The 26,928-nt window shown below is 38.7% G+C and overlaps 2 protein-coding genes and 1 long non-coding RNA gene across 4 annotated transcripts in view; 1 reads left to right on the top strand and 2 right to left on the bottom strand.

Moving 5' to 3' along the window:
* The window catches only part of DMGDH (dimethylglycine dehydrogenase), a 39,560-nt gene extending 37,122 nt beyond the window's left edge, over window positions 1–2,438 (bottom strand). Inside the window, exons 1-2 of the mRNA XM_027634413.1 lie at window positions 2,323–2,438; window positions 497–662 (exon numbers count right to left, since the gene is read on the bottom strand). Of these exons, the coding sequence (XP_027490214.1) occupies window positions 497–662; window positions 2,323–2,423 (267 nt within the window). The 5' untranslated portion in view covers window positions 2,424–2,438. The remainder of the gene's footprint in view (window positions 1–496; window positions 663–2,322) is intronic.
* Window positions 2,439–2,723: 285 nt separating this feature from the next.
* LOC113943092 (betaine--homocysteine S-methyltransferase 1) lies at window positions 2,724–20,542 on the top strand. The gene is made up of 8 exons (XM_027634414.1): window positions 2,724–2,850; window positions 6,704–6,836; window positions 10,883–11,001; window positions 13,063–13,254; window positions 13,853–14,000; window positions 14,875–15,057; window positions 18,705–18,933; window positions 19,410–20,542. Exons 1-8 carry the CDS (start codon window positions 2,812–2,814, stop codon window positions 19,582–19,584), a joined length of 1,218 nt encoding a protein of 405 aa, XP_027490215.1. The 5' UTR covers window positions 2,724–2,811; the 3' UTR covers window positions 19,585–20,542.
* On the bottom strand, window positions 11,360–26,490 carry LOC113943094. Of its 2 annotated transcripts, XR_003526192.1 has the most exons (6): window positions 26,414–26,490; window positions 24,209–24,367; window positions 23,458–23,586; window positions 22,687–22,788; window positions 17,729–18,066; window positions 11,360–11,796 (listed from the first exon to the last, which is right to left on the bottom strand). It is a non-coding gene; the product is annotated as an uncharacterized LOC113943094 (long non-coding RNA). The 2 variants fall into 2 exon arrangements; XR_003526191.1 differs by lacking the exon at window positions 26,414–26,490 and having other exon boundaries at window positions 24,209–24,628.
* Window positions 26,491–26,928: the final 438 nt, after the last annotated feature.

Below are 26,928 nucleotides of genomic sequence, written 5' to 3'. Positions count from 1 at the left end.
AACCTTGGCATTATTAGCACTGTGCTCTAACCAGCTGGGCTAATCTCAGGGTCTACACACAGAGATAACAACCTCCCAATTTCAGATAAGAATAACTGGAAATTAATGGAAAAAGCATCTATTATTGTATTATTGTGGTAAGCTTTATTTCATTTTGTTACACTACCTGCTCTGGACATTAATGTAGAAAATATGGAATTACATACATGTACGTTGTGCACCAGTATGTCCACATGATTAGCATTACTACAGGAGGTGTCCCCACTCTAACATTATTACATGTATGTCTTTTTAGTTCTTTTCCTTAAAATGCAGACAAACCTTCAGGCTTTAACCCCCCCCACAGTGTACAGTTGTTATATTTGCTCCCCCAAGACTTTATATAATGTCAGCAGTGGCAGGAAAGAAAGCCAGGAAATAAAAAGGTAATGAAACTTCCACACCATTATATACACAAAGTGCTGTTAATTTGAGAGATTAACAAAATATTTCTTACTGCATGCCAGGTAGATCCTGCAGTGAGCTCAGATTTTTCTAGCAGAACAACATCCTTCAAGCCAGCTTTAGCCAAGTGATAGGCTAGGCTCACACCAACACAACCACCTCCAATGATCACTGTGTCTGCTCTGTCTTTCCCCAAGGAAGGAGATGAAGTTTTTTTCCTGAAAAAAAAGAAAAATTACAAAAAGGCAATTTTCCATCTCTTTTTACTGTTTCACTGATAACAAAACTTGGTGTCTGCTTGGCAATTTACACACCTAACTTAAACCCCAACCTGTTCACCTGTATCTTCTTTTAAAGTAAATGCTCTTGGAGGGACATATATGTAAATAGTAGTAATACAAAAAAACCCAAAGCAAGCTTGCTTCCACTTGCAACTTTAAAACTTGTGTTATTACCCAATATAATGTTATATGTAGATCCTATTTTTCAATAACAAACTGGCCCCCCGAATGACAGTGTCAAAACCTGACTTTTCGAAAGCGCTATAGTATGTGCAACACAAAGTCTTTAAAAAATGTCTCCTTAATAAGGCTCCTTAATAAATTTCTAAAGCCAATGTCAGTAGACTATGACAGTGTATGTGTTCATGAACAATGAAACTTGGTTTTTATTTTATATTCTGTCTATTTTGACATGTTCTTGTTTTCTGAAGACAAAACATTATAGAAACAGGTTTTTGTCAATTGCTCACACCTGCTACCCCACCACACTGTATTTTCACAACTACTTTAGGCCAGCATAAACCAGAACTGCTACCATAGACAGTCCCATTCTTCTCTAAGTCATCTGATCCTCCTCTCTACTACCTCATCCACAGACAGCCAAGCAGCAAGCTACATGTAGAAATTTATAACGATTTTTAAAAAAGTATTTCTTTTGGTGTGAGACAAGGTAGGACATATTAGTACAGTAGCAGTACAGACTATGTAAACCACAGTATCTCTCCCTTCAGGACAGTTAATCAATACTCAATTTTATCTCTCCTCGTACATTTGCAACTTCTCTGGCAACAGACTTTCTAATGTGTAACTAGTCTTCCAGTCAGAAAACAAAGCTACTAGTTTTATGTATTATGAATAGAGATCTTTCGACATTTTAACTGCAATTGCAGGAGGAATGTGCACCATGCTTACTCTCTAGGTAGTAACGAATAAATGGGAGGACAGAACACCACAGGTTTGTGTATTTGGTGCACCACACACTTGCACGTGTTCTTTTTTGCGATTACATATTAATTTTTGCAAGTTAACAGTAAGCTGTTTAACAGCCAAATGTGAGACACTTACACCACTTCTCTACTGAATTTTGAGGCACGTGTTAATCAAGGTCAACCATAGAGGCTTTTCTTACGCTTCTTTTATGCTGTGGATTTGAGATTTTCTCACCTGACTTTCAGGGTTTTTTCAAACCTTTGCCCAGGAGCCCGGCAAAGATCCGGGGTGCACCTTCCCGGTGAAGTACACCTTCACCCAGATGTTTGACCGTGCCAGTTAAAACCGGTCAGTACTTGCTCATCGGTATGGCCCAGAGGACACCAGGAGGGATCTCTCTACACCAGGTCAGCAACGCAGCCCGGATGGTTCTGGCTTTGCCGCAGCAATGCGAGGCGCTGGGAGATGCACCCCGTGCCCTCAGGTGATCCGTCCGGCCGCTGGTAGAGCATTGCAGGCCGGCGGCAGGAGCCCGCCCCTCTCACCGCCTTCCCTGCGCATCCCCGACAGTAGCATCACCGGGAGCCGCGGTTTCGGGCGGTGTGGAACCACGCGCGGACTGTGCGACCGCGCCCGGCCCCTCCGCCCGCCCCCCGCCCGCACTCACCACCCCTGGGTGCCGAGGGGCCTCAGGGCCGCCGCGCCGAGGGGGCCGGGCCGGCGCGGGGGCTGCAGCCGTCGCAGGGCTCCCCGCAGCACCGCGCTCATCCCGCACACGACCAGTGACGGGGAGCGCTGGCCCCGCACCGCTCCCCGCGGCGACCCGTCCCGCTCCGCCCTGTCCCTCCGAGCCCAGCCCTCCCGGAGGAGGGTGCCGGACCGCCCCTTGGCCGAAGGGGCAGCCCGGGGGGCACCGGGCACCTCTCGAACTCGAGCCGGGTGGGGGCGGCGGCGGGAGGAGCGGGGCAGCCCCGGCTGTGCCAGGGCGCCCTGCGGGGTCAGGGGCCGGACCGGGCAGGGGGTGTCGCCCGCAGCTCTGCCCCCAGCGCCCGCCCCCTCCCGGGGCTATAAAAGCGTGGCCGGAGGACTCGTCGGGCCGAGCTTCGCGCCGAGCCTTTGGGGGTTAGCGGGCAGTCGGCGTCCCTGGACGAGGAAGATGCTGCCGATCAGGAAGACCGCGAAACAGGGCAAAAGGGTAATTCTCCTGCCTCTCTCCCCACCCAGCCCCGGGCGCTGCTCCCCCTGGGCACGGGAGTGATATCCCCACCGCACTCCCCTCCGGCGCCCGCCGCGGTGCGGACGCTGCCCCGGCGGGACCGGGCGGTGCGGGAGGGCAGCCGTGCACAGCGAGTCTGGCGACGACTCAGGGCAGAGCTCCCGGCCGCCCCTCTAGCCTCTGGGGGGTCCTGCCCGTAGGCTCCCGAGGGGAGCTACTGCTAGAGCGCCATGACCCGCGAACTGCGCCGGTGACCTACCAGTAAGGTACTCGGTATCTCTGCAGGTAAGGTGATCTTGTGAGAACCTAAAATAAAGCCATGATAATTATTGTAAGTGTTCAACATGGAGCCGTTAAAGACATTTGGACATCATTATGAGATAAATTAGATTGAATTAACTCTGTAACAACTCACAGAGTTTTTGTTTCTCTGAACACATAGACTGGAGCAACAGAGTTCGAGACCATTTTACCATTGATATGCAAACTAAGAGTTCGAGACCACTGATATGCAAATTAAGCTGGACTGACAACACACTGCAAACTAAAATTATAAAGATTTTAAGGATAAACTGTCATTGAATTGGATTTCTGTCTTCAGCATCCTGCCTGCTCTATTTAAAAGCCCCAAATTGCTCTTCTCTTGATTAATATGACTGGATACCAACAGTATTTGTAATATCCACCCAAATTCCTATGTATCTATGCCCTTTGCTCCCTCATTAACTAAAGAAAGAAGTCAGTATAAAAAGTTATCCAGGCATCAGCCATTCAGGCCATTAAGGCAAAGCTATGAGCTTCTAAATCAAACTCTCTGACATTTACCGATACTGCTACCCTGCACTGCTGCTTGGGAAGGTCAGCAGAATCATATATCCATCTTTTATATGGAAGGACACAATTGCCATTAGTAGGGCACACCTTACTCAGAACAGGTTTTGCACATTTTTATGTGTAGCGTGTAAGTCTAGAGTAAGAGAACAGAAAGATACAGGAAGAAGTCTATGAGCTCTATGTCTTTCAGGTAGATCAGTTGCAAAGGAGCAAGGTTGGGGGGTATTTTTTCTGCTTTTTATATTTTGGCATATACTCTTACCACCTAACTTCAACACCCAGCAGAAGGAAACTTTCATAAGTTCCCCCTACAGGCAATGGACTTCTAGAGGGCTTACTTAAGATCTGAATAGTTGTTTTGAGATTCTTTTTCTCTCCACCAAGGAAAAGGTAGGCTATAGATAGATCAAGCAGGTTCTTCATTCACACAGTTCAGTTACATTCCTAAAGGTGGTTGAGGGAATATCTTCATAGGGACATTTGCACTCACTCTTTCCGTGAACAGATGGACCATGTGCTGCAACTTCATTCATAGGAGAAAAGTGAAACAGTAAAAAGATGGCTCAAAAAAGCCTTGATTAGCTTTTTACACGTGCTGTTTCTTGTAATTTAATACCAGATTTGTGTAGTACCAGATCACCTGTGAGTACGGTTTTGATCTGGATCAGACATGAGCACACAACTGTAACTCTCTGGGGCAGAACAAAATAATATTGACCCTGAAATTCAGCTAGCTATACGCTCATTGAACCAATGGTATTTTACACAGTATATAAAGCAAAAATGGTGTGAAGAGGAGATGTCAGACCCATAATAAACTTTGCAAAAAGTTATTTGCATTTTAATCCAATATGAACTGACAAAGTAAGTTTTTATTAAGTATTTTGTGCTTTGTATTTATCTCTGCTGCCATTAGATGCCCTGATGCTAGGTTTCATGTATCACAATATATTAAGATGCCATGGTCCATTCAAACATGGCTTATGTTGCTTCTGTGTGTCAAAAGTGAAGATTATTTTAAAATGCAGTTTAAAAAAACTAGAACTGTGAAGAAAAACTGTTGTTAAATCCTGTAAGTTAAAAAAAATCTGTTGAACTGCATTTAAGTACATATATAGTATAATAATAAATATAATACCTATATGTGATATCAATATGTGTCTATTACTTGATGTTCAGTTAACAAGCAACAACTGAGGCTGCCTGTATGTTAATTTTTTTTTCTGCATACCTGTTCTCTGGATATTAAATTTCTGAAGCAAACTCCATCTACAAAAGATACTTTGGCAGGCAGTGGAAGCAGGGCTCAACCAGTGATCACTTGGGTACCTTTCTCTCACCCCATTTGAGGCATTTGGTTACAACTGCAAGTTAGTTTATTGCAAGCACAATCTTTACAAAGCCTCCTGGCACTTACATTAAAATTCTTTTGCCTGTTTCTGCTGAAATAAAGATAAAAACTTGCACACTTTATTATAAAGCTTTACTCAGGTCAATATTTTGGCAAATCCACAGTGTGCAATGGAATCTGATGCAGAGGTTTGCAAGCCAACACTTGGCCAATCCCTGCACAGCAGCACTGCACAGAGAAGTCCTGCCATCTTGCTGCAATGTCAGTGCCTCAGCCAAAAATGGTGACCCTCTCAGACTTGGTAGGCTCCAAAGAGCCTTACACTGCTGTGCTTGGTACTGAAACTGGCACAGTTGGCATACTGTTCCTTCTGCTTGGAAAGGCATACTCACACCCTGCCTAAAGGGCAGGGCTGAGATGTCATAAATGTTTGTCTTTGCTGGAGGTATGGTATAATAAGATAATTTTTATTAATGAAGGACAAAGTATCAAAAAAGAAAATCTACTAAAGGTTGAAGGCTGATTGTTAAAAAACCCTTCCACTCAGCATGAAAATCACGCTCAACTCTATGTCCATGGGGCTTTTCTTTTTCCTACTCCCTCAGATTTCATCCATTGAAAGGCCAGTGTGCTGTCAAGAAAACTATGGAGAGAAATTGCAGTCTTACCTTTGATAAATTCTTTTCCTATACTCACTACCTTGTGTATGTAGTCTTCAATCATTCATCCACTTCTTTAAATAAATAGAATTATGGTTGCAATCCAATAGCAGAAATAAACCCTATTCTGACAGAAATGTACTTTTTAGAAATTTTGAACAAGCCAATGAAGCAATGAAAGGAATAAAAAAAGTAATATATTTCAGGTGAAACTAATATATGTTCTCATGTTTTTCAATTTTACAAAAAAAAAAAAAATTGCCACTTTCCTTGCACTAGCATGGAGTTGAAGGCAGAAGCAAGGGTAATCACAGGGTGCTGTAAGGTTTTTAATTTGGCATCTTAAAACATTTCAGGGCTGTGAAAAACAAAACAGGATTTTCTTTAACTTTGTAAATCTGGATAAGCAAACCCAGGCCTTAAAAAGACTGTCAGAAACTGCAGGCCAGCTTTTGAGATGTGTCTTGTTTGGTAGGAAAATGTTACATGATTACTTTTCTGTGATGCCTATTGTGCCATCTGGTGTCACAAGTTATTTGTGGTAAGGCTCTATGAAGGTGGCATTTGTAGCTAAAAAAACAAATGGGCTAATAAGGAGATTAGTGATACTAGTGTTTCATTTTAAGAAGTTTTGCATATATTTTACAGAAGATTTTGAGACGCTGTTTTACTTTCATGGGAATGAAATTGGACCATTGACTTCCAGTTCTGGGGACTGTATCTCTGAAATACGGTACAACTGACTAATGAAAAGACATAATAAATGTGTACATATTAAAGCCTTATTCTGCAAAAGAGCACATATACCATTCTTTAAAGATAATTTCAAAAGGAAATTTATTACTTTTTACTATTACAGCAGAAGTATTTCTGGTAGCCCGCAAGTATTTATGTCTGCTTTGCAAATACAGAAAATGGCAACAAAGACAAAGGAAGGCCACAAAACTGAAGCACAGTAATTGTTAATATTTCCTCCTGCTTTCTTCAGGGTATTCTAGAGCGCTTGGATGCTGGAGAAATTGTGATTGGAGATGGAGGATTTGTCTTTGCCCTTGAAAAGAGGGGATATGTAAAAGCTGGGCCTTGGACTCCTGAAGCAACTGTAGAACACCCAGAAGCAGGTCAGTTTTACTAGGAAATAGTATTCCTGTAGTGGATGTAAACATGGCTGGTTCAATAGTAACTATACAGGAACTCATAGTAGGTTTTCAAATAGGAGTGTTCCTTGACACTGTGTAATTACATTGTTAAGAACAGCATAGGAACTGCACATCTTACCCCTTTTACTTGCTCTAACACTAGCCAAAAGCAGTTGACTGGGGTTTATATTCATATTCTTATATGAATAGTGCAAACATGTAGTGATACCTCTTCAAAATGCTCTCCCAGTCTTCCATAATTTGTATCTCAGGGACTTTTTGTTGCAGATGTGGTTACATTTGTGTTTAATAACATTAGGTGTTTTCTCAGTTATGAATTTGTCCAGTCTGTCCTAGAGCTGATAATTTAAAGCTTATGATTTATAACATCTCATGAAAAAGAATTCTGCAGTTAACCATCTGTTTTATTTTGTTTTAGTCATTCTAGGACTCTTACATATTTATAAACTAAAATAGTTTTTTTATTCTTTCAGAGAAATAACAGTTTTTAATAAACATTGTAATGGGAGTATTTAATGTTTCTGGCTCCAGTATGACATGGGGAACGATAGACCTCATAAGAACCTAAAAATTGCAATAAACAGATAATGGAGTAACACTCTTAAAGGGGATGGAGAAAAAAACGAACAACTATTCCACGCCTTCCAGCATAAAGATTATAGTGTTTAGCATAAATAGTGCAGAAGCAGATGCTATTAACTATTTATGTATGCTTCATTACAAGAAAGCATTTGCACTAATAATATGATGTGCAGTTAATCCCACAAGCCAATTCAGAATATCCCGGGGGAAAAAATTTTCTTTGTTCTGTGTTTGCCCTTCCAAATTAGTCTTTTCTTTCTACACATGGGAAGAAGGAAGAGGAGGGAGAGATTCGTAGCTCTCCCTGTTGCATTGCTTTGTACACCTTGCCTATTCATTCAGTCTAATTCCTCTGAGGCTTCAAGTGTCACTTATGTGTAGCATGCCTAATTTAGGGTTATGGACAGCTTTAGATAGTGCAGAGCTCCAGTAAAAGTTTAAGGATTGATGACCTAATTTGCTGACTCTCTTTGCTCATCCCAAAGAGAATTCCATTATCTCTCTTTCTGTTTGTTTCCACCTCTACCTTTGTCTGCCTCTGCACGTTCCAACTTACAACTCATAGCACTTATCCTATGCTTTTTATTTCTCCTTTGCTTGTTATTTTGCACCTCAAAAGCCCTTGACCCTCTCCACATGTCTCTTACAGGCTATTTATAAATACACCCTTCAGTGGAAATGTATTCACTGCTTTTTGTGCAGGGGGAGGAGAGGCTGCCTCCTCTCCATTATTGCTTTTTTGCTCAAGGGTCATGTTACTTTGAAAGCAGGTGTAAAGAACACAAGGAGCAACTGGCTGAGCCAGTGGATGTAAAAACCATACAAACTACCAGAGCTTCTTGTTTTTATAAGGAAAGAAGGAAAAAGTGGGAGGTTCTGAGAATGCAGCAAGGGATTAAAAAAAAAAAATTAAAAAAAAGTGAGTTTAAGGCCATTATCTGTACTACTGGAGAGGAGTTTCACCAAACTGACAAGTTTAGAAATGAGATATAAATATTTCTTCTGAGACAGATCAGGTAGTGCTTATTGCCCCTATCTCTTGTTAGCTTATATCTGTCTTTTATGGAATGTCCAACTCACAGCAGAGTGAAATTAAAACTTAGTGTTATATGTTATACACCTGACTTCTAAAATGCATCAGATTATTAACAGTGGTTTAGTCTCATATGTGGCTGTTAGCCCCATTTCTCAAATGCTGGAGGGAAACACAGTTTCACTAGCATGCTGGAAATCACACAAGTAAATTACCGAGTGGTTTGTGGTTTTGATAGTGCATCATGCTGTGGGTTTGATACCAACAACAGTGCATTCATTCCTCTGGTAAAAAATGATCTGCCTGGGGTTAAATGAGATTCAGGCTCATTTTTTCCCCTCAAAATGTAGACCCATTCAAGAGCCTCTTCACATATCTGATATTTTGGGGTATGAAGTTCCTTAATCCCATGTGTTAGATTGTGTTTGATTTGCATACGTATGTCACCATCCTTATTCACACAAATACCAGGCAATCTTCTAGGAATGCTAGAACCATATTTAAAGACCACCAACCATGGGGGTAAACAAATCTGGTCTACTATTGAACATCATAGAGGATTTATGAAAATATTTGTAGATTATTTTTTCCTTTCTCCCTTTCCTGACTGGTTTTCATCAATGCTTTCTCACTGAGGGGAATAGAAACAGAAATTACAGAGCACTAGAAACATACAGAGACAGCCCTTATATTTGGGATCGTAGCCTATTGTAATGGTGTAGGGAAAAGAAATCTCCCTGAATTATGAATCTTTGTCTCTTTGTTAAAGTGTAAGAATGAAATTTGATCCCACCAGTTCATGCAGATTCCAGGGGCTTTTCACAGTATCACAGAATATTCTGACTTGGAAGGGGCCCACAAAGATCATCAAGTCCAACTCTTAAATGAATGGCCCCCACAGGGATTGAAACCACAACCTTGGCATTACTAGGCTCTAACCAACTTTCAGGGACTTTTTGAAATGTAGCTCTACTGTAACCTATGTTCCTGAAAAGATCTTTGTGACTGCTGAGAAAAGGAGCACTGTGTTAAATCACAGTGGGGTAATTACAAGGCTGTAATTAGAAATTAAATACTGTACTACTAGTGAAAAGCAAGGACACTACACTTTCATTGATCCTTCAGTGAAAGCAAACATGCCTGCATGTATGCAAGTTGATTCTTGCAACTCAAACTGCTGATTTGAGCTTTTCTGGTGTGGAAAACTGTGTTTGTTGCAGCAGAAGGGAGTAATTTAATACTCATGACAAATTCGCCCATTTTCTTAATGACTCAGACTGTCTGTAGACAATGAGTTATGATAAATCAGGTCTTCAGGAAACCTTTACTAAACATCTGCCACAGAAACTGCAGTGTTCTTGTGCATGTAGAAAGTAAGTATCTTGTGTACAGTATCTAGGGAATAAATTATTCCTATATTTGGTATAAGCTGTCAAGCATTTACCTCTGTTTTACAGGATCAGTGGTGTTCTAGACATTATTATAATTCTTATTCTGTGGATATACATATAAAATCAACTGACAGTTCCAATTCTACTCCTGCTGTGGCAATCACAGTGTACTGCTTACAGCCAGGAAGGCACAAACTATCATTGCAGAGCCTACTCCCAAAGTCCTAATGTAGGAAATTTGACCATTAAAAGTAATGGCAACCTTTCCTTTAAAGAAAATGTTGTCTCCGTAATAAAATGATCGTCTGCAGACATATGAGAAGAATTAACTTTGTGTTGTGAGTCACTTTTCTGGAGCAAGGAATCATCTTTTAATTAAAGGTGTATTTAGCAAAACAGAGCTTTGGTTTTGGCTGACTAGACTCTTTTAGAGTTTTGTCAAGGGAGAAAACTCAAAAATACAAAATAGGGGAAGTAATAAAACACCGTATTCTTCTGTATAAATATCCTTTTGTCCCTTAATTTGTTGCCCTAATAGTTTCTTCTGTTTTCTTCTTCATAGTCTAGAAGCTAAGAAAATGCAGCTGTTTCATTTGATGATCTTTTTGTCTGGTATTCCTTGTTGCTTTCATGTTCTTCTGTTATATGTCTGCTTTCCCTTCCTAAATCACTGTGCACCTTTATAACTGGGAGGTCTGAAGGACTGCACAAAGTAGAAGATAGACAAGGTGGCAGGCAAAGCTGAATCTGCTAATTAAATAGAAATCTTCAGTCATTCTTAGCAAAGAAAAATTAAGGAGAAAGTTTTCTACCTAACGTTCTGAGAGTGAGTAGAAAGAAGTTCTACGCAAACTGGGGTACTGCTTCTGCGTTCATAATGGCTCTTCTAGTAAACACAGTATCACTTATTTTACAGTAACATTACATCAATAAACATTTCATTTTGGGGTAACACAGTAATAAGTGTACCAGACATCTCTTCTTTGTCTCTTGTTTTGCAGTTCGTCAGCTTCACCGGGAATTCCTCAGAGCTGGATCCAATGTTCTGCAGACATTCACCTTTTACGCCAGTGAGGACAAACTAGAGAACAGGGGCAATTATGTTGCTGAGAAAATAAGTGTGAGTAAAACACTTTTGATGCCGATATGAAACGAATTGATTAATTTCAAAAGGTTTAGTAGAGAGATTATCAAGTACTTTCATAGTTTATCATAACAGTTTTAGCAAGAAAGACCAGGACAAAAAAATCCCAAACACAACAACAAAACCAACCAACCAAAAAAAACCCCTCACCAAACACACCAACAAAAACCTCACCAGCCTAGTAAAAAACAAACAAAACCCAAAATAAACTACACCCCTCCCCACAAATAAAATAGGTCAAGGATGAAGAGAGTAAAGAGAATGCCCACATTGTGTTTTTTCCCATCTGAGGAGATTGGTTTACTGGAGTTTTGATGCAAAGACTATAGGAAGGACTAAATGCACAGAAGGCAAAATTAGTGGGGGAAAAAAAAAAGAAATGCTTTAACATCCAGACAAATGAATAATCAGCTGCAAAAATGGTGAAGAATCCTAGCAAATAATGAGTGGCTAATTAGAACAAAATGGTTTTTAGAACCATATCTTCAATAAAGTAACAACTAAAAAAATCCAAGCTATACACTGTGGTCAGTATTCCTCTTGTCCCATGTAAGGATAATCTGTTACATCAGGAGAAGTACCACGCTGGTGTTTTCTTACCTCCTGCAAAAAGGAGTTGTAGGATGTTGGGTGTATTCACTAGATGCAGGCCCAAGGTCCAGTGGGATTTCTGGCACAAGCATTTCTAGATAACTCCTTTGAGAGTAGAATAGTTGCCACTGAGGGGTTTCTCTGATCCTTTCCCTTTGGTCCTATTGCACATTTAAACTTCTACAAAACAGAGAAAATTCCCCAGGACTCAGGGAAGAAGGAATATCTTTGTATCTTGATAGCCTCAGTCAGAAATTAGCACAATCTGGACACTAGGGAAACACTTTAGGTTTAACTGAGGTCATAACAAAATTTATGACCAAATCATGACCAAATTTATCTGAAATGCTGTATCTTTACATTCAGTAGATGCAACATTGAAATATCTGAAGTGGTAGTCCCAGAAACACAGTACCTCTAGAACAAGCCATGCTGCAATTCTTGCTGCCATGCAAAATTATAAGGGCTGGAGAGCACCTGGTATTGGGAATCCATTGCAGCAAACCTTTCAAAATTGATTTCCTACCAGTTCAAGAAGCGGGTTCTTTCAGGATTTAAGTGGTTTATGGTTCCACCACCCTGAGTTCCTGAACATGTTCCTGAGCACAAGGGAAGACAATCTGGCAGCAATAGACCTAAAAATCAGCTACATCTTTTAAGGCAGCCATGGAAAACATCAGCTGAGAGAAGACTATGTAGATTCTAAATAGTCCATGGACTGCAAAGAAACCTGCTATAATCAGTACTTGTTATCTATCCCAAACAAAGATTTTCTCCAAATCTTTTTTTTCCCCAGCTTAACCTCTTTTTCCAAAGCTGTTCTGGTCATCCTAATTTACCTATAGAGGGAATCTGTCTTTCAGCTTAAGTGATTAATTAATCACAAATACTGATAAGTTTCCCTCTATTATTCTTAAATTGGTAACTTTAACATCAAATAATTAACAATATCTTTTAAAAAATGCCTTAAATAATTCTGTATGAATATTATATCTGATTTTTTTTAAATTATCAAAACACAAAAATACATTTAAAAAAAATCAATTGAAATTACCATATATTTTGTTTTCCATCCACAAGTGTCAGAATAAAAGCACACACTTAAAGGTAACTAACTCATTTTCTAAGAGGCAAAGAAAATTCCATTTCACACCAAATACTCACTTTTTACAGAATATTTGTGCAAAATATATTAAAATTAATGTGTTTTTTGTAGTATTTGATAATATGATAACTTAGAGGTGGCAAGAATTTTTTTCCTAGTGTTTGTTATTTTTCTTAAAGAATTTGATCTTCCTAATCAATATTATTTAAAAATCCATTTAAAATATAAAAGAATATGAAAAAGATATTATGGCTTTTGAGTCTTTTTGTCCTTTTTTTTTGCTCTGAAATTATGTGTGTATCTCTGACCAGGTAAAATTGACATAATCTATATTCACACAGTGCCAGAAAGTGAATGAAGCTGCTTGTGACATTGCAAGAGAAGTGGCTAATGAAGGTGATGCTTTGGTGGCTGGAGGGGTCAGTCAAACACCATCATACTTAAGCTGCAAGAATAAAACAGAGGTTAAAGCAGTCTTTCAAAAACAACTAGACGTCTTTATGAAGAAGAATGTGGACTTCCTAATTGCAGAGGTAAATCTTTAAAAAAAGTACTTGCCTTCAACTGGCACAATGTTGACTTTTAAGATGTCTAGTTTACTTTAGGGAAAACAACTATATATTGCTTCTTCCTTTAAAATTTTCTGCTGTGCTCTTGTCCCTGTAGTATCAGATATTTTTCTAAATGCGCACCACCACCTGCAGGTGTCCTAGAATAGGACCTTGAAACCTAAGTTTCTACCTCAGTGAAGTGAAATTCTACACTGGTACAAAGAAGATATAATAATTGGGTCTTAACTAGTTCCTATTTGTTCCCATATGTGGTAAGCATAGTCATCTTAGGTTAGATGACTTTTCTAGATTAAAATAGTTCTTGGATTAATCCCTGATTAATCAAATCCTGTATGGGCAGTCTTATTCTGAAACAAAATTATCATTATGTTTAACTTACTTTTACTCACTGACTTTTAAAAATCCTTTTTTAACTGAGTGGTCAGTGAACTCAACTGAATTATGTTAGTATAAATCAGAAAAGAATCAAGTCGTATTGCTGGTGAATTTGGGGTCTGGATTAATGTACTTATGCTTTATTGCCAAGAAACTAAGGTAGTCCAGTTTTAATTTCTTTCAGTATTTTGAACATGTTGAAGAGGCCGTGTGGGCAGTCGAAGTTCTAAAAGAATCTGGAAAGCCAGTTGCAGCTACAATGTGCATTGGTCCAGAAGGAGACATGCATGGAGTGTCCCCTGGACAATGTGCTGTCCAGCTGGTAAAGGCTGGTAAGAATCTCTTTTAATATGCCCTTTAAAAGCAGGGAACAAAGTAATGTCCTTAATTATTGAGATAAATGAATGTGTATCTGAAGTAGGTAGCTTCCCAATTATATCTGATAAAAGTTTTGATTCTGTAGCAAAGTTTTTATGTGTACTTTACTAAAGCAGTCTTGTAAAAACAGATGAAAATGCAGCTATGAAATCCTTGATAATCAGAGTGCAATGGCTGGGAGCAATAGCCACAGACAGCTGATACTGAATACAGAAAAATCCTTAACCTACTCAAATTTCATTACAGACCCAGCCCCAAATTCTAGAATCACATGCAGGATCCAAAGCCACCTTTGATTCTCTGCTTATGTATTTTTGAAATACATGAAGCATAGTTCAAATCCAGGATGAGAGAATTAAGAGGATGAAAAAAATTAATAATTTTGCCTATTCCCAGGACAAGGGGAAAGGCAGAAGAAACTAATCAGGGGCATGATGAATGATGGTACAGCAGTTTATTATGTCTGTTTGGAACTACTCTTTTCCTTTCCAGTCAGAGTTGAAATCCAAAGGTAGAACTTGTGTTAGGAACCTGCTAACTATTTGCATGTGTGGCTGTACATAATCAGACTTCACTGATTAAGCACTGGTAAGAAAAGCAGCTGTAGAAGGGGGGAAGATGTCATTCATCATCAGGAAGAAAAGAGGAGTGCAACTGAGATGCAAACGGAATGATCAACCTCAGCAGAGTTGAGCTCTAACACATCTGCCTTGTTTTCATAACACTGGTGTAAAGATGGACTATACTGCTTCTGGACTGCTGTGGCTCAGAACTTTCACTTCCCACTTTCTGTGGAGATGTGACTTGAAGCTATTTTCCTCCTCCCAGGTGCTTCTATTGTTGGAGTCAACTGCCATTTTGATCCAGAAACTTGCCTGGAAACTCTGAAACTGATGAAAGAGGGCTTGCAGGCTGCTAAACTGAAAGCCCACCTGATGTCCCAACCACTTGCTTTCCATACACCTGATTGTGGAAAGCAGGGTTTTATTGATCTTCCAGAATTTCCCTTTGGTAAGACAAGGGTATCTTTGTTGTTGTATGTTTGTTTGTTTATTTGTGGTTTTGTTTTATTGTATGTTCCTCTTTTGTTTTTTTTTCCCAGCTTTTAGTGAAGCTGAAGCTGCAAAGTGTCCTTCTATACAATAGGATGAGTCTCAGTTACCTTCTGGCATTTTCCAGACAGATTACAGTATAGTATTGGATTAAAGATCATCCACATAGTGACAATGCTTCACTAGTATTGCAGCATGTGACTGAAAGTGAAATTACGATGAAAACAGTTAAAATACCACAATCTAAACTCAGTTAAAAACTTACTTCTTCCCAGTGATATAGAACCATGTTCAGAACAGCTATAAACAGTCCAAAGAAATGAACAAAAGCAAATACTCAAAAAAACACTTACTATCCCACAAGGCCTATGTGTACCTGTTTAGGGACTTAATGTACAATGCATATGCAGAACTGGATACAGGTGCATGATTATTGCATAATAGTTCAGTCTTGTTGAGTGTTACTGTGTAATTTAAGTGAGACTAGAGAGAAACCAGAAAGGGGACTTCAATGTTGCTAACAAATTGGCAGTTTGGAGGCTTTACAGCTATGCTCAGGAGAAACTCTACAAAAACTGAAAGATTCAGCCATTTTTGTGCATATAAGGCTTGGGTATTTAGGCTTATTTTCCCTTACGGTGCAAAGGATCCCTTTAACACAGAGACAGAATCAGCTTACACATTTTAAGGTTGATTAGAAAAATTCTTTCATTTTCAGATAACGTACACCTTTCTTTTCAAGATCAAACTGTATGGTATTAAACATTCACAACTTGAATTTGTAGAAAAAAATTAAGAGATGGATGTGATTTTTAGGAAGTTCATTGTTTTTTCTTTAAATTTCTTTCTTTACATAAATGACGGAAAGAGAATAGTAAGCCTGAGGCACTCATTAAATGGTAATAACATGTCTGAGTTCTGAAAATATTCTGAGATGTTTAAAAGTGTTAGGAACCATTTATCCTATTCATTCCTTCATATAACTCCTCTGATTGCAAGCAAAAAAAGATCGAACAGATGCAGTAAGCAATCAAGTGAACTGAAAGATTCACTCTTGGATTGTATGTTTTAAGCAATCTGTATGAGATCTCAGCATTCAGAAATTTCGTGAATAATTGGTGAAGACTCATTTTGTGAATGTTTTCAATACCCAGAAGTAGCAACGAATCACTTAATAGCAGATAAGCTGTTTGGTAAATCATTGTTAACCTGACCAAATTAACTGTTTTTGTGAAAGGCAATATGGACAAAGAGGTATTTAGATATCTGAAGAGTACATAAGCTCTGTACTGGCCAATAATATCTCAGTATCTAGGAAAGCATTAGCCATGTTGTATTGGCAAACTCCAGCATCTAGATGCCAGCAGTATTTATTTTTCTGTAGAACTTTATCCATTTTCCTGTGTTTTCCCTTCTGTGTTACTAGAATTTCTCTGAAATGTCACCAGTTAAATAAGGACAATATTTTAGAAAGAAATGTCCCAGTGAAAGCAGTGAAAGCACCCAATTATCTCAAAAGTAGATATATAGAGGGGGCAAATCTAGGAACAGGTTACAAACTTTTCATCAAAAACTGATGAAAATTTAAATCTCTTTTTACTATAAATTTTAACGTAAAGTTAAGTTATAGATATTTAATTCTGAATAAAGCCAAGAAAATAAATGGATTGACAGGCATGGAAAACAGAATGTTAGTCAATTTTGGGGAGGTGTCTTTCCATTTTAGAGAAAAGCATTTGGTGTGGGACAGTATCAAATATTTTGCAGAAGTCAAGGAAGGTGATATCAGTCGCTCTTCCCTTCTCCACCAGCACTGTAACCTCATTGTAGCAGGCCAAATTTGTCAGGCAGGATTTGCCCTCAGTGAAGCCACATTGGCAGCCACCAATCAGATCCTCATTTTTCATGTGCCTTAACACAGTTTCCATGGGATTTGATTCAGAGTTTTGCTGGGCACTGAGGTGAGACTGACCCATCTGTAGTTCTCTGGGTTTTCCTTTTTTTTAAATGAGGGTTATGTTTCCCTTACTCCAGTCACTGGGAACTTCACTAGACTGTCATGAGTTTTCACATATGACGGTTAGCGGCTTAGCCACTTCATCTGACAGTTCCCTCGGGACCCTCAGATGCATCTCATCAGGTCACATGGATTGTGACAGGGTGGTGGAGAAGACAGGGAGACACTCTATACTGTTCCCCTGGAGTTTTGTTGCTTATACCAGTATAAATTGAGTGCACAATGATGCATTCTTACTGTTGATCATTTGTATAAATTTTGCACTAGTGTTCTCATGATATATGAGAGACAAGGAAATCATGAATTTTTCCTTCTGATGCTTTTTGTCAGCTCTGTAGCATTGTACACAAGCTTTTTTTTATTTGAACAGCTTTCTAAGATAGATTAATCTAAGTTTTCCTTGTGATATTAAGACCGCCTACTTTTCCTTTGTCCAGTCTTTCCTTCTAAGACCAGTAATTTTCTGTTTAAGAATATTTAATTTTCTTCCTTCTGCTTTTTAATTTCTGAACCCATTTCTTAACTACACAGTGGACTTAGAATGGATCTGCTTTGTATCATCTTCTTGCATTTTAGGCATTTTTGGGAGAGGATAAAGGGAGAAGAATCCTACCTCTCTACTGTATTGCTGGAGCCTTACTACCTTCCGACAGCTTCTTTGCCCAGTGGAGTGTTCAAGTGCACAGACAGTGCACAGGCTTGCATGATAACCACGATGGTTCATCTCCTGCAGATGTGCATTAACGAGTGGGAGGATTTTTAGTCTTTCATTCCCATATTTTTATTCCTTAAAGTTTCTTCTTCAGTCCTTGGTCTTTTCTTTCCAGTTATGCTGCTCTCGTGCCTCCTACCCTTTGAGGTGTGCTTTTCCTTTATCTTTTCACTTTCTATTCCTCTCCTTCCACGTCCTTCCTCTCAGCTCTGTTATCCCGTCACTCTGCTCACCACAACCTGCAACAGAGAGAAGGGCTCAAACGAAAGATTGCATCCTAACTTACCTACACACAGAACTTTCCACAGGCAATGACATGGTTTAAGGCAGCAAGATGCTTATGACTGGGATTCTAACTAAGGAATGGGCTAAGAAATAGCTACAGATCCCAGCTGAAACAATTGGCTGCTGTTAGCTGATCATGGAAAAAAATGTAATAAGCATTCTTGAGGAATAATGACCAGGCTTATTCCTATTCAGATAGACTGATATCTTCTCCTTTCACAGATTAGTTTGTGGTAATCAGATTTCCCAGGTATTGCTTGTTAATTAGGGAACGTAGCCATAACATTGAAAGTACTCCAAAACTTCAGCTAAGAACTCTGTCAGAATGGCAAGCATGCGATCAGTCTCAGAAGATACTATTTGCAAGGCCAAAAATGCTAACAAGCACAGGTCAGCAGAACACAGCACAATCAGAAGGCTAGACTTCTGAAAGTTTGCATCATTAATTCTAGGTCAGACAGTTCAAACAGGCACATCTACATCTACAATCACTTTAGCTAACAGAGTTCAAGTGTTTCAACAACATGATTTCTTACAAAAACTCTGTTGAAATGGACCATGGTGAAAAATTAAGATATGACTATCTTTGCAGGTCTGGAGCCAAGAATTGTAACCAGATGGGATGTTCAAAAATATGCAAGAAAGGCCTATGACTTAGGAATTCGTTTCATTGGAGGCTGCTGTGGATTTGAGCCATATCACATCCGAGCAATAGCTGAGGAGCTGGCTCCTGAAAGAGGATTTTTGCCAGAAGCTTCTGAGAAGCATGGTAGCTGGGGTGATAGCCTGAGCATGCATACCAAACCCTGGGTCAGAGCAAGGTGTGTATATCTGACCCAGAAAGCACACCAACACACCTCTTGCAAAGGCTTATATTGCGCAATGCATCAGACTGGCTTAACTCATATGGAGGTCTAAATATCACTGTAAACATTCTATGTGTTAATAATTTTAAAGAATTAAAGCTGATCTTGGAGCAGGGAAATGGGTGAAGGAGCACTAGAGGAGCTCTTGTGGAAGTAATTTGTGAAAATAATTCATGAAAGTGAAGATGAAAAACTGACAGGGTACTATATATCAGCTTCTAATGGTGAGTGGCTTACAGTATTCCTTTCAAGGATGGAAAGAATACCTTAAAGATACTTTTTAAGCATGTATCATTTTATTGCATGCTTTCATTCCTCTGTATTTAAATATAGTTAGATGACCCCTTTGCAATGGTCATTTAGGCCACATTTCCTTCAGTATTGTGAGGTGCTGGGAAAAAAAACCCCTGAATTTCCTTTTCTTTCCTTAGGGCAAGAAAAGAATACTGGGTTAACCTGAAGCCTGCTTCAGGAAGGCCATATTGTCCTTCCATGTCAAAGCCAGATGGCTGGGGAGTGACCAAAGGAGCCAGGGAGCTGATGCAACAGAAAGAAGCAACGACTGAACAACAGCTGAAGGAGCTCTTCCAGAAACAGAAGATCTAATCCACTGAAGTTGTGTAAATGTTAGAATGATTAATCTACAGACCATTTCATGTTTCACAAGAAAATCAGACAAGTACCCTACTGATTTATCACTTAAAATGTAATGAAAGAGACAAAATGCAGAAAGAATATGATTACAGAGTAAATATGTCAAACTTTGATAATAAAATCTTTCTCTGGACAAATAGTTTAGAGAATACATAGTCAAAAGTAAGTTTGGATTCTCATAATAATTGAGTTTCTGTTAGCTAGGTGCCATTAATTGGATAGGCACATAAATACCTCAAAAGTAGTAATTGGCTCAACTCACATGTGCAAAGGGAAAAAGCCATCTCTAAATAAGGTATCAACAGACTTCAACTCCCAAGTCTGTTTTCAGTTCGGGATTATGTAGGAGCTTCCTCAGACCTCAAGATTTGTTGAGGACTACTGCAAGGACACACAAGCTGCCAATACTTCAGACACACGATTATTTGTAACACTTTTTTGATTTCAAAAGAATAAAAGGAAACTGAAAAATACATCTTGTAATAGCAATCAAAACATAAGGAGAATGAGATCTTGCAGAAATTTCTTATATGCAGGGAGAAAGGTTAAAAGAACTTCTAGGAAAGGAAAATGACATGTAAATAACTCACTGCTTTTGTCTCAAGGTACCACCTACACAAGATTTCCTCTTCTGGAGACTAAAAGTCTTAAGAAATTACTCTGCAATTAAAAAAAATAGTCAAATAAATTAAAAATAACATGATGGAGTAGTTTTGTATTATCTTCATACCTTAAATCATGAGAGCTGAAACAGAACAATACACCTCCAGTAAAAAACTAATTTTCAAATGACGCCTCTGATCTCTGGAAATCTCATTTTAAATATGTGGTTATCTCAAAATAGCAAAAAACCTGAAGGCTTGTAAAATATAACTCCTGTTTATATGAGTAGCAGAACATGCCATTACTTAAAAAAAAAAAAAGCCTGATTGATTCATTCTACAATCTTAGCTGTAACAAATGAAAACCCTGTTAGGAAATATCAATCTGCTTAAGTTAAGAAAACCCATCGACATTTGTACACTGATTTTGTTGAGAAGATTTTTTATAGAAAGGGTACCACTGTACTTGGAACCCATAAAGGACAAATTTCCATAGTTTATTTTTGTGAAATACCACACAACTTAGATTTCTCTCTAGAATGTAGTTCCCACCCATTCTATATTAAGGCCTTCTCAGAGTTGAAAGCTTTAGTTCAACTATGTTTTATATATAAGCTTATTCCATTATTTCTGTCCACGCTGGTATTCTACAGTTCAGGAAACAAATATACAAAACTTCAATGGGGAACTTCAGGTATTCTTTTCAGACTGTTAATGGCAGACAGATTTTAGAAAAAGCCATCTCCCTTCCGCAGGCTTGTAACAGATTGAAATACTAGCTGGAAATTTTGCCTGAAAGCCAAAAGCAGACAAATCAAGAAAGCAGATATTTTAAAATGTAGATTATTTGGAAAGCATCCATCTAAGTATATATGCACTACATTAAACTCCTTTCCTTTCTAAATGCATCTGGGCATTACCTCTGCAGAAAGTCGAATAATGTAAAATCTGTAAAACAGAAAGGCCAGATCTTTCATCATCACCAGAATGCACACAGCATTAAAGATATATGTGTGATAAAGTGGCTTAAAATACAGGCTACAATTGGTAAAGAAATGTTTTGAACAATCATTACCAATTTAGGGACTTGTGGCATAGAATGCAGCTTGACCATCACACACTAACTATATAAGCAGCTAGGGCTGATTTTTTTGAAACCATCAAAACATGCAAAAATTTGTATTGAAGTGAATGACTTCACAACACAGAATACTGAAGAACCTGGTATTAAGATGATAAGAAATTTGAATGTTTAGATACCCAGTTTGAAAAGGATGAATTTTAACATGCTAAGAATGATGAAAATTATGTAGAAGTGATTTGAAGACATTAAAAATGAGATCTGACCCAAGGAGGAAGCTATATATTCCCTGTTTAATTCATATCACAGGCTGGGCTTATCCAGAAATTGACAGTGGGATGAAAACAAGTTGTTAGGGTGCTTCACTGATCACTAAAGAACCCCAAACTAACAAAAAACCCCCAACGAAACGAAACAAAAAAATCCAAGACCCCTTGTCTTAAAAAAAACCCCAAACCCAAAAAATCACCAAGCGGCAAAGCCAACCAAGCTTTATTTCCCATTTCTTTCTGTGTAACATCTTAGTGAGGTATATAGGAACTGTTAGATGTGTTACAGCTTTCACAGAATCACAGAATATGGGTGAGTTGGAAGGGTCATTGCGTCAGACCTGCAAAGGACCATTCCCAAGAGTCGCACCACATGTCCAAGAATATTATCCAAACACTTCTTGAACTCTGTCAGGCTTGGTGCTGTGACCACTTCCCTGGGGAGCCTGTTCTAGTGCCCAACTACCTTCTGGGTGAAGAATCTCTTTTCTAATATCCAACCCAAACCTCCCCTGACATAACTCTGGGCCATTCCCTCAGGTTCTGTCACTGGTCACCACAGAGAAGAGATCAGTGTCTGCCCCTCCTCTTCCCTTCACAAGCAAGTTGTAACTGCAATGAGGTCTCACCTCAGTCTCCTCTTCTCCAGCCTGAACAGACCAAGTGACCTCAGTCTCTCCTCATATGGCTTCCCCTCAAGGCCCTTTACCATCCTCTAATGGTTAATTATGGGACTTATTAAAAAAATAAGACAGGTCGACAGCACAGTCCTAGGAAATTTGTTTCCTTATAAAGCCTATCTGAAAACTTAGATAGGAAGTGAATGGGGCTTTAGAAGGTTAGCTCCTGTATTTGGTACCCTAAGGCCTGTTTGGAAATAGATCTAATGATGGAGCTTCCATGCCAGTGCCAGGCAGTCTGGTTACTTCACTATTCTCAACACATTTTTCCTAATTTGAATATTCCTTGATGGAATTTAAATCCATTATTTCTTTTCAGCTCATTGGAGACATGAAGAATTTCTTCACTTTATCTTTGCTGAAGTCTTTCATACATTTGAAGATTTACATACATTCCTTGTTTCTCTCTCAGTCGAACAGACCTTGTTCATTCCTCCTTTCCCTGCGGCCTCCGAGTCTATAGTTCATCATAAATCCAGAGATCACCTCCATCAGATCTCTTCCTATCTCTATGCTTTTTTTACCTGCAAGCAGAAGTGAAGATCCAGAAGTGAAAACCCAAAGTCTTTGCTATCTAAAGAATAAATCGTTACTCATGAGGCTGAATGTCAGGACCCTCTGTGTAATCTCAGGTGTTGGCCTGATTATTTGTAAACCACAGGAATGCAAGGAGAGGGTTATTGTAAAGAAGGAAATTTGGGAGTAACAAAGTTATATTTTCTGTGAATTTTGTTACTCCCAAATTTACAGAAAACATAACTTTTTTCCCTTGTTCTTTTGAAGAGAAAGTTTTCTAAAAATCCTACCAAATCTGACATCCTCAGGTATCAAAATTTCTTCCTAAAGCAGTTTGTGACTTTGCCTTCTTTTTCTATACACACAGTAGCAGGTTCAGTGACATTTTTTAAATATAGACATAAAAAAAGTGGATTCATATATCTATGTTGTTCTACTCTATGGACTTCATGAAATATTGAATATAAACTAATCTCATTTAATCCTGCATTAAGTATAGACACCATTGAAATAGGATGGGGAGAATATTATCATAAAATATATTATTTCAGCAACTTGCTTTGCTACAAAATTCTTCACTAACTTTCCTTTATGTTCCACTTTATTGAGAGAGATGGTATTTGTCATAAATTTTATGGAATCACGATACTAAATTTTGTTAATGGTGTATACTATACCTCTATATGTACAACTCCTGAGACAGATAGCAATCAATTACATCCCAACATTAGGAATCTGCAGATGGACTTACCATATATTTTGGTCAACTTCACCTCAGAGCTTCTGTGTCCAGTAAAGTTGAATATCTGAAAAGAAAAACAAATTTGTATAATAGGACTTGATGCAATAATGGTGGACAGTAGTTGCTATGAAATTAATTTCAAAGCAGGTTGAGAAATGTATGTTTGGAAGGTAGAAGCAGGACTCTTATCTGACAATTAACAAAGCAACAGCAAACACCCATCAAACAAAGCTTTACAAGCATTACAAGTTGTCTCTGGGTGGTTCAAAAGTGTTTTGTAGCATTCATTTGCAAACATTTGCATGTCATTGTTTCAGTGCAATTGAAGAGAGAGATGAAGTGACAAATGTGATGTGGGAGGGAAATTCTGTTATAAATTTTTACTTCTAATCAATCAATCAAACAAACAAAGAAAAAATAGGTCAGTTTCATCCAAGAAAAAAAACAAGAATAAAAAGACTCTACAATAATTTAGGTCAAGTAACAGTGTTCTTCAGTCCCATGAAGAAAAGCTTGCATGTTTGTATGAATTATGTCAGCTGGTATGCTGGAAGATCCTGCTGGCTCTTCCTACAAACATTTCTGTAACAAAGCACTTCTCAGGAGCATCACAGTATTACAGCTCCATGGAAAATCAAAGATGCATCCTTTGAAGAAAAAGGCTTTTTAAAAATCATATTTCTTACTATGTAATTTCTTCTTAGCTTTTTTCTGTATGATGAAACCTCAGCAAAGTGTACTCTCCAAAGACAGGCCTGTAGCAAACTGTGTGAATGCTGCCTCCAGGCGGCTCCATGCATGGATACAGCACCGGGTAAGGGAGAACCTCAAATGGCTTCTCAGGCCTGTGTATGCAGACAGAAATCAGAACAGCTGTTAATTCCTACTTAATTTCAGAACAGACTTAATTACACCTGTATTTGTTACTTAATAAGGAAGTGTTTTCTTTACAAGAACTGTAAAAGCTAATTAAATCTCCAGTTGTCTCAGTCTTATTTTACTGCCAGAATAAATGGACTGGATGGAAGTTTTTCCTTGAAAATAGCCAGATCCACTTTTATTTTAAACAATCAAATGGCATACAATGTAGACAAACATTTTAAATTACAAGGAACGGGACAGTGGAGAAAAAAGCTGGAACAGGGACAGGATAGACGCAAAGAGGCACTGTGTGTAATATTAAATGCTAGACAGCACTGCATCTACCACACAACAGGGCAGAATTTAGATTTGATAAGCATGAAAAGCTGTGGCCTCTGCAGCCACTGCTTTCTGCAAAGTTAGACCTTGCCAGGTTTTGTTCTGTTATCCTGGCAAGACTGCCCCATAACTGAACAGCAAATTGAGGCTATGTTCTTTAAACTTTCTACTGTTTTTCCTAATTCTTCTATTGATATGAGAATTCTGGTCTCAGAGAAATAATTGTTATTCCATCCTACTTTAATACTGCTATGCCTGTGTTTAATGTGACTGGTTCTGCTGGTTCTGCTAGGCAGACAGGACTCTTAAAGATAATTAGTATTTGCACCATTGACTTGAAAGGCAGTCTGCTTTTTTTTTTGGACTTGACGTTGTTCATACTCCATTCTGCTTACACTCATACAGCAGCACAAAAGGGCAGAAAGTGGATTAGATGTGTTTGCCTAGAAATGAAGCAATCCTTGTGTGTCATAAAGATGATACACATGACTCTTACCCATCAGCTTCTTCCCACATGTGGGAATATAGAATATTGCAAAGGTGTGAGAGGGTGGCCAGGACAGTTGCCTTTGATTAGAAAATTAAAATAGTTCATCAGTCTTGTAATGCTAGCCTGTGGAAGGAAGGCTGCATACAAGTAAGAAAGTAAAGAATTAAAATCAGTTTATGCTTTACTTATGCTGAACAGAATTGTTATGAACTGCCCAAGGTGAAACAGAGTAGGAACTCAGACTTTTGATTTTTTACTTGTGACTTTTACCATAATATTTAGCTTAATGCCCTAAGGTGTTCCCAAAAAGCTGTGTCCAGAAGTTGTCCTCAGCTGGAGACAGAAAGTACATAGGAGTATGTCCAAATAGTAATTACCAGCACTTTTCAAAATGTATGCAGAAAATTGACTGAACAAGGATTTGGCCCTTGGTCCAAAGCTTCATGCATAAACCATTCAGAAATCCTCTGCAAACCTGATTAGCTATTCTGTTCTCACTAATATATGCAGAAAAATCATAGATCTAAATTACTATTTCCTTCAGTTACTAGTAATTTGGCATATCACACAGGTGAGCATCCAATGCTGACAGACCAATGTGTTTCACTCCAGACTTCTGGGCTGGTGTGAGTCCCCGCAGCACAGCTGAGTAGCCAGGATCAAGGCAAACAGACAGTCACATAAGGTAGCTAAATAAAGCAGAGGTTCTAGAAGTAAGGATGGATTGCATTCATTATTGGGTATGTCTTACTGTTCATGGCTCAGCTTAATAGTCTGGCTAGAACAGGATCTATTTTAGAAGGGTGTCTGGTTAACAGTTATTTATCTGAAGCACAGAGATATTTTTGAGTAACATAGCCTATTCCATTAGTAGCTAGTTAGCTGCAATAACTCTAATAAAGCAAAGCTCTTTCATTCTTTTGTCCTAATATACTGGCCTCATTTCTAAAATTAGTGCCTAAATGTGTGTTGTGCATGTGACAAACTTACTCATTAATTCAGTCCTACTGGCATCTATAGCTATAAACGGTCCTTTGCAGTCACATCTGGTAGAACATTCTTAAGTTTTTTTCTACATCAATCTTCAAAAAAAACAGCAAAAGTCACATTCATTTAGAGAAGTACATGGTGACATTTTTGTTTTAATCTTCATCTATCTGATTAATGGAATCTATAAAATAATAAAATGCGTAATACTCACAGCTCAAGATTTCCTTGCACAGGAAAGACAGTAATATTTTCCACATGAAACCCTGTTGTCTCTCAGTGGTTTCTAAAGGAAACAACAGAACAATGTAATTGATCACTCAGAACAGTGAGGACCTGCTTAGAATACAGTGCATTCGGTTCAGAATAAATTAACACTTAATTATTACAGTTAACTATTTGGTTAAACCTAAAGAACAGCACGATGCCCATGAATAGTTTTAAACAAGGTATTGGTGATAATGCCAATTTGGTCCTTCCATCCAGTGTCTGTTGTCATTTCCTGTAGAGTGACAACGAACTTCGAGTTAGATGCTAGCAATAGGTCCCAGTGGATCCTGGAAATGTCAAGGATGGAAATGCTATAGCAAAGAAATTTTGAAATTCAGAAAACTGGCCTCAGTGTTTAGAAGCATTCAGTGTTCGCAATTTTGGATTGAATCAATCCAAACTGCAGTTTGCATGACCCAAACAAAATTCTTCACTGAGAAAAGAAAATAAGACTGGGAT

This window comes from Corapipo altera, unplaced genomic scaffold (genome assembly GCF_003945725.1).
Source record: "Corapipo altera isolate COAL_440 unplaced genomic scaffold, ASM394572v1 61411, whole genome shotgun sequence".
Classification (NCBI taxonomy): domain Eukaryota; kingdom Metazoa; phylum Chordata; class Aves; order Passeriformes; family Pipridae; genus Corapipo; species Corapipo altera.
The sequence above is the reverse complement of the archived record's forward strand: the minus strand, read 5'-3'. Positions and strand labels throughout refer to the sequence as shown.

Bases quoted from the DNA above. Each gene is read 5' to 3' on its own strand.
- LOC113943092 (XM_027634414.1), top strand. From the start codon at position 2,812: ATGCTGCCGATCAGGAAGACCGCGAAACAGGGCAAAAGG. The intron at 15,058-18,704 runs GTAAGACAAGGG...CTATCTTTGCAG, and splicing joins TCTTCCAGAATTTCCCTTTG to GTCTGGAGCCAAGAATTGTA. The intron at 18,934-19,409 runs GTGTGTATATCT...TTCTTTCCTTAG, and splicing joins AAACCCTGGGTCAGAGCAAG to GGCAAGAAAAGAATACTGGG.